Source organism: Galeopterus variegatus, unplaced genomic scaffold, assembly GCF_000696425.1.
Source record: "Galeopterus variegatus unplaced genomic scaffold, G_variegatus-3.0.2 Scaffold1866, whole genome shotgun sequence".
Classification (NCBI taxonomy): domain Eukaryota; kingdom Metazoa; phylum Chordata; class Mammalia; order Dermoptera; family Cynocephalidae; genus Galeopterus; species Galeopterus variegatus.
In genome coordinates this window covers 102,064-109,929 of record NW_007727977.1, presented here as the reverse complement: position 1 = coordinate 109,929, position 7,866 = coordinate 102,064, and the positions used below count along the sequence as shown (strand labels likewise).

The 7,866-nt window shown below is 43.6% G+C and overlaps 1 protein-coding gene across 1 annotated transcript in view; it reads left to right on the top strand.

Moving 5' to 3' along the window:
• The first annotated feature begins 3,793 nt into the window (after positions 1 to 3,793).
• ZAR1L (zygote arrest 1-like) overlaps positions 3,794 to 7,866 on the top strand; it is a 10,310-nt gene continuing 6,237 nt past the window's right edge. The window contains exons 1-3 of the mRNA XM_008579360.1: positions 3,794 to 4,453; positions 4,988 to 5,080; positions 6,955 to 7,029. Coding sequence (XP_008577582.1) covers positions 3,794 to 4,453; positions 4,988 to 5,080; positions 6,955 to 7,029 — 828 coding nt within the window. The remainder of the gene's footprint in view (positions 4,454 to 4,987; positions 5,081 to 6,954; positions 7,030 to 7,866) is intronic.

The following is a 7,866-nucleotide window of genomic DNA, read 5'->3' as shown; positions in this document are numbered from 1 at the left end:
CCTCTCTTCGGATCCAACAGACATTTTTATCTACAATGTTTCTCCAGGATTAGGTAAATAAGTCTGCAAAGAGATCAAAATACACTTCATAGGGATGCATTCCTTGTTAAGGGACTCTAAGGTAACATCAAAAGCGCTGGTAAGGTAGCTTGTCTAAAGTTACACTCTTTACCTCAGTCTCATCTTTTGGGACAACAACTGTGCTGTGAGGATGGGAACGTCCTATAATTGTGCAGTCCAATATAGTAGCCACTAGCCACATCAAGCACTTGAGACGTGGCTAGAGTGACTCAAAAACAGAATTTTTAGTATTTAATTTTAATTACGTTAACTAGTCTCGCGTGGCTAGTGGCTGCGCAGTTATAGAGGGCACCTGATAGGTACAGCGACGGAATACAGCAATTACTAGGGGTTAAGTAAGCAGGCACAGTGTGCCCCGAAGCTGCAAAACATTTTCCAAAGTAGTAATAATTCCGTTAAAGTAACGTTATTGTGTTTCCAATTACAGAAAATTCAGGTCCAGTCAGCTGGGACAGCTAAGAGGCAAACCCTGAGCGGCTTGCGGGGCCCAAAGGCAGGGACCTGAGGTGAAACAGAGTCCCGGGGAAGGGGCGGGCGTCGAATCTGCTTTGCAGGAATCTGCCTTCAGGACAAGGACCTTTCTCTCAGGCAGGGGTGGGGGTCGGCAAGAGACAAAGAGGGCAAAGGGCAGCGGCTCCGACCCGGGGCGTGAGAGGCGCTCCCCCGCCACGCTAGACGACTGCGACCGCGGAAGACACGCCCGTCTCCACCCCAGCCACCACTAACCCGATCCAGAGATGCAGCTCTTTTTTGGCCGGAGTAGGCTGACAAAAACCCCGCTGGCGCTTAGATCACAAATTTGACTCCTCAGGCTTCCTTCCGCGGCGTCCCGCCACCCAGACAAGACACAAAGCGCGTAACCCCAGCAGCTCCGCCTCCTCCACCTAGTTTCAGACGCTCGCGCCAAAAGCCCGCTCGAAGCGTGTGACGTAACGACGCCGCGACGCAGCACGCAGCGTACGCGTCGCCCGGAAGTTAGGTCGCCGGCCCCTCCGCAGCCACCGGCGTTGCTCTTCAGTGCCGCAGCGGGGGAATTCTTTGTTAGGCTCAGGAACAGTCAGTCTCTGACCGAATAAAGAGGGAGCTGGAGGGCGTGTTCTCCTCTCCCTGACCCTTCGGAGTCCTAGACCGCCCTGGCTGGAGGGGTCGCCCCCCCACGTCTACTCCAAGTCTTCCCTCTCTTGCTTCCTCCTCCAGCCGACATTTGGGGTGGAGGGGGGGCGCCCTCCGGACACGACCCAGGACCTTTGAAAGGTCTTGTTCAGATTTTAGAGCGGATGTTCCCTCAGGCCTGTCCCCCAGAGTGGGCTGACCTTAGAAATCCCCACAGTGGTCCATGGTTGTGAATGACTCACTTCCCTACTGCGTGGTAGTGGAAGGGGCCGATATGTAAAGTCAGAGGACATTAGTTCTAGTAGGCATGCCTTTCTTAGGTAGCAGGTGTAAAAGACCTCTGAGCTTGAGAAATTGTGAAGCCCATCTTAACACGCTCCTGCAGTGTAGTACTCTTCTTCTCAGCCCTTGGTAGTATGTTTAACATTCTTAGGGTACCAATTGCTCTGTTTTGTGCCTGTCTTCCCCCGCAAACTGACCTGGAAGACAGGAACCTGACCTCATCTCTGAATTCACAGAGTCTGTAACGTGTCTAACACAAAGCTTAATTCTGGTTTGTTGTATGACCTAGAAAGGCTTCAACTGGATTCGGGAGCTGAGAGCTGCTCCTGGGACTTGATGTATTCATTAGGTGCTTGAGCAGTAAATAGCAGAAGCAACCTTGGATTAGAAAATGGGTTGGCTCCACTTGGTTGCTTAGGTATCTTTTTATTTTTTTGTTTCTTTTAAAAATTTTTTTTCTCTTTTTAGGTATTTTAGTTTGATCGTCAGTAATCCTTAGCTGTAGCAGGAGAAGGGTTGGCTCCACTTGGTTGCTTAGGTATCTTTTTATTTTTTTGTTTCTTTTAAAATTTTTTTTTCTCTTTTTAGGTATTTTAGTTTGATCGTCAGTAATCCTTAGCTGTAGCAGGAGACCTTACTAATGCAAATTCAGACCTTACTGAAGCTTTTGATCTAAGTCTAATTAGCAAAGGAACACAGGTCTGTGATCCTTATCTAATAATAGCCACCACTGACTGAACATTTTATGAGTTACCATTGTGCTTTGGGCTTTAAAAGCAACATCATGTTTAATACTCATAATCCTATAAATTGGTTAGTATTGTTAGGTGAGGAAACTGAATCAAGTAGTTACATAACTTACCTAGTGACAAAGCCCGGGTTTGAATTTAAGTCCATTTGACTTCATATACTTAACTACCCTGCGATGAAACCTGCATTTACCCTCTAAATCAGAACAATTTGCTTTCCTGCCTTTTTTTTCGGGGGGGGGCGTGAAGGACTGAGAACCACTGGCATGTCACAAAATCCTCTGAAATATATTGTCTCTCATTATATATGCTACCCTGTAATTTTATATTCCTTGTTCTCTTGGTACCAGGGACTTTATATTCATCAGCTCTGCCATAAAATGCTTTCTTTCTTATACTGTTCTAGTGCAGCTCCTCAAATAATTTACCTCTTATATTTGATTTACAATATGCTTTATTTTAAAATTTCTTCATAAAAATTGTGTATATTTAATGTGTACCACATGATGTTTTGATATATGTATAAATAGTGAATGATTACTGCAGTTAGGCAATTAAGACCATTTCCTCACATTTACCTTTTTTTTGTGTGTGATGAGAGCACCTGAAATCTACTCTCTTAGCAAATTTCCAGTATACCATACAGTATTATAAACTATAGTCATCATGCTGTACCTTAGATCTCTAGACTTATTCATCGTACGTAAGTGTGGCCTTATACTGTTCGACCACCATCTCCCCATTTGCTCTACTTTTTGCCTCTGGTAACCAGTATTCTACTCTGCTTCTATGTATTTGACTTTTTAAGATTCCATATATAAGTGAGATCATGCAGTATTTTTTTATCTGGCCTATTTCACTTAGCATAAAGCCCTCCAATTTCATCCATGTTATTGCAAATGACATGATCTCCTTTTTAAAGGCTGAATAATATTCCACTGCATATGTATACCACAATTTCTTTATTCATTCACCTGTTGATGGACGCTTAGATTGTTTCCATAGCTTGGCTATTGTGAATTATGCTGCAATGAACATGGAAATGCAGATATCTCTTCAAGATATGGATTTCATTTCCTTTGCATATGCACACAGCAGTGGGATTGCTAGATCATATGGTAGTTCTAGTTTTAATCTTTTGAGGAACCTCTCCTTACTGTTTCCATAATGTGCATACCAGTTTACATTTCCAACAGCGGTGTATAAAAGGATCTCTAAAATGGTCGCTAGAGGAATAAATAAATGAATAGCTAATTAAAGCATATGTGTGAATGTCAGAAATAAAAAACAGCTTTGGAAAAAAGATTCAGGAATACTGAATTGAAGAAGTAGGGAAAAACAATTAGGAGTCAGGTGGTAATCAGATCTCTGTAGATAGGTAGATCGTCCCTCCAATTAAGGTAATAGGGGGCAGCTTCCATTAGAATCTGAACTAAATGGAGAAACCCGGGATAAATCTGAACCAACTTGATCAGGAGAAAGAAAGGGCGGGTGAAAGTGGAAGGCAATAAAAGGACACAAACAAACTAAACTAGGATATTGGGCTGGGCCTGAGCACATGTGGGCAGATGGAACGCTTTGTCAGTGTTCCCTGTGGCTTGTACCAGGGATATGGGACCACCCTGCCTTTGGGCCAGACTGGACTTCCAGGGCACCAACAGCCTGACTGGTGGCAAAACATGGGCCCTTCCACCTTCCTGGCCAGGCCGGTGCTGGTCGTTCCCTCCAATGCCTCCGGCTACTGCATGAACCCTTGCAAGAGGGCACAGCTTCAGTCCATTCTTGCCCAGATGAACCCCAACATGAACCTGCGGCTGTGCAAGGCCAACACCAAGGAGGTGGGAGTGCAGGTGAGCCTGCGGGTGGACAAGTCTGTGCAGTGCTCGCTGGGGCCTCCCATCCTGCACAGCCACTCACCCTGGGACAGCACCGGCCATGGGGAGCCCCCGCCAGCATGGGGAGTCTATTCACCCATGATCGGCCGCAGGGGTTTGGTGCAGCTGCGGCTACAGGAGGATGAGGAAGATGGGGAGGGCAAGGCGCTTTCGAGCCCTGCTGAGGCCGGCCAGCAGCGGCCACCAAAAACAAAGTCAGAAGATGACAGGCAGGAGGAACTTGGACAGCCTGATGAGTTAGGGGAAGACGATGCTGTGCGTCCTCGAGAAAGAAAGAGCAAGCAGGTACACGGAGACACAGCCTCTGACTGGCTCCATAAGCCCAACTTCCAGGTGCACTTTCTCTTCCCTCTTCTTAGTCCTCTGCCAGTCCCACTTTCTCTCTTCTTTCCCATTTCTAGGGCAATAAGAGCAAATTTCCTCTTGCTCCCTCCCTTTATTTCGTGAAGGAGAGGGAATCCTGAAAACATGTGTTTTAAGTGGCCTGTATGTTTTCTAAGTTTTTGGCAAGTTACGGTGCTAACCCTAACTAAGCCTGTGAAAGTCGAAAATTCTGGCAACCATTGCTTTTATGAATGACGAGACAAAGAAGGGCTTCCAGTCTGTGAAATATGAAGTTAGATCTTCGTTTCGGGGAGATTGTGCTGGTGGCACTGTGCAAAATGGATTGGAAAAGTATGAAAGATAGCAGCAAGAAGAATCCCAGAGTAATCCTTAGAGACGAGAAGCTAAATTAATGTAGTAGAATTGAGAATAGATATGTAAGGTTAAAGAGGTAAATTTTTTTTTCTTACATAAAGCCATAAAGAAAGAAGGAACTAGCTGTTTTCTTCAACATGGTGAAAGACTTTTCCCCCTTATTTTCAGCTTTTGGAACGAAAATATGGCTATTTTCACTGCAGAGATTGTAACACCAGATGGGAGAGTGCCTATGTGTGGTGCATTTCCGGAACTAATAAAGTAAGTAAAAGTGAGAGGACATGAGAGAAGACTGGGGTGGGTGCAGGTGTTAGATGGAGAAGTCTGTTTCCTCACATAGCATGACTGTCACAAGGCCGTGTCATTCATCTTGGCATCCTTGGTGCCAGGCATGCAATAAGTGCTTAGTGAATGTTCGATGGCCCTGCATCAGACTGCCCACCTGAGTTCCTGGACAACTAACTGGCGTTATATTTGATGGTGTTAGATGGAGAAGTCTGTTTCCTCACATAGCATGACTGTCACAAGGCCGTGTCATTCATCTTGGCATCCTTGGTGCCAGGCATGCAATAACTGCTTAGTGAATGTTTGATGGCCCTGCATCAGACTGCCCACCTGAGTTCCTGGACAACTAACTGGCGTTATATTTGATTTGGCAGTTCTGTAGGACAAAATATCGGGTTATTTAGATAAACTTCTCTTCTTGCCTACATTGGGACTTTCTGTAAACATATTTTAGTTGGTATATTTTGAACAGGTTTGGGCCTTAGCGCTAGGAAATTTCCCTTGTTTGTCCACGAGGTGGGGCAATAAGAGAAATAATTTATTGCAAAGGTTGGCCTGTAAGAGACTGACTTAGGTTAAGCCTAAATTCTTTTCTCTCCTAATTTGAGTTAATTGTCAACATATTAGGATTGGGAAAGACTTTACATTCAATTCTGCATTTCTAGATTTTCATGAACGACCATAGGCTCTGGTCATAGTGGGCCCTCATTTCAGAATGAGAATGCGGTCTGTGGCTGAGCAGCTTCTGTCTCCTTCCAGTTGGCCTGTGCACTTCATTTTGCAACAGTCTACATGGGGCCTACTTCAGTAACTTGTAAAAGCATTTGAGTTTGAGCCTCCTGTACTGTTGCATGTTTGGATGCTGCCTTTCTGACTGGTGGACTGAGAAGGAAGAGGGTAAAAGGGAATGCTGAGATCTGACTGAAAATGTGCCTTTTCAGAGTAGCCACTTACTAGATCCAGGAGGTGAATAGATTTTTAACCTGTTAAAAATTATTTCCCTTCTCTTGCCAGAAGAAAAACAATGAGTTTAATTCAAACATTCCCAGGCACTAGCATACAAAGAACAAGACATGGAACTTGTTTTTCTGGTGGGTATTATAGATTACAAGAAGACTCCTTGATTTATCAAAGTCTAGGTAAATTGTTAATCTTGTGTCTCCCTAACGGTGCAATGACTCAGACTTATTCTGATGGGAGTGATGCAGACCAAATACAATTTGTGATATTAGCAATGGCACCTATGGCATGGAAGTGGTCCAGAAATAATGCCGGTGGGAGATGATTAGCCCTGTCAGTGACTAACCCTGTCTGTGGAAAGGCATCATGATGTCCAAGCAGGATTTTGAAGGATAAATAGGAGTTCACAAAGTAAGGCAGGGAGAAAACCACAGTAAAATACACAAAGCTTAGAAAGCACATGGTATTGATGGTAACCAGAAGTAACTTAAAGTTCAAGTGGAGAAATACTGAAAAATTAATCATGTAAGGGTTAATAGACCAGGACAAAAGAAGACCAGCTCACACAGTGAGTAAAATTATTTTAACAGGTACTTCCCATTGAGTACTTACTACAGTACTTTATATACATTATTGGGTAGTTATCAGTACTACAGGAAAGTCAGTAGCATTATCCCAATTTCATAGGTAAGAAAAAAGTAGGTTAAAAGTAAGAAAAAGTGACTGGTAGCACTAGTAGAGCTTAAAAACTTAAGGTGGGGTGAAAGCAAGGTACAAGGTGAGGGAATGGATTACATAAATTAGAACTGGGAGCCTAGGAAGGGAGGGAGTGTGTGTGTGTGTGTGTGTGTGTGTGTGTAAGCTTTTATAAAAGGCAAATTTCTCTTTAGGTTTACTTCAAACAGCTCTGTTGCAAATGCCAAAAGTGTTTTAACCCTTACCGAGTAGAAGCAATCCAATGTCAGGTAAGCATATAGAACACTTCCATTGTGTCTTATGTTTCTGTTCTTAAACATGAAACCTCTGTGACAAAATGTTGGGATTTGATAGAATTGGATCTTGGCATGGGAGTGTTAGGTTCTCCATATGTTTCAAGTTTTATGATTATGTATTTTAGAAAATGAAATGAAAGCACAAATTCTAGTTCTTTTTTGGGGGGAAGAAGGATTATTCACTATTTTAAGTTGCTTTATGTGCTGTGTTTGTATATGGTGTATGTGTGTTTTTCTTCAGAGGCATCCCGTGTATAGTTAGAATGTAGTAATTTAATAGATAACCTTTACTAAACTTTTACTATGTGCCAAACTTTGGGCTAAGTGCTTTATATGTCTAATCTAAACTTTTTGATAGGTGTTATCATCATTTTATAGATCAGAAAGCTAAGTTCAATAAGATAACTTGCCCAAGGTTAGACCAACAGTAAATATTATAGCTGTGATTGGATTTCGTGGTGTCTCCAGTGACATAACTAGAGGAGCTCTTAACTTCCTATTAAGTTCTCTTGAGTTTGGGGGGGCAGGTGGTGGTGGGGAGATCTAAAATAGCTCAAAGGAAACCTGTCTCTAAGAGTTTCAGAAAAGTGTGACATAGTTGATTTTCATAATCAATAGGATTTTTTAAAACCTAAATCCTTTTCCTATCATTAGTAGAATTTTTTTTTTTTTTTTGTCTTTTTCCGTGTCCGGCAACGGATCGCAACCCTCAGTGTCGCCCCTGTACCGGACCGGGGACCGGCAACGGGATCGCAACCCTCGGCATCGATCCCGCGCCTCGCTCAGCCAGTGAACGGGGACCGGTCCGCA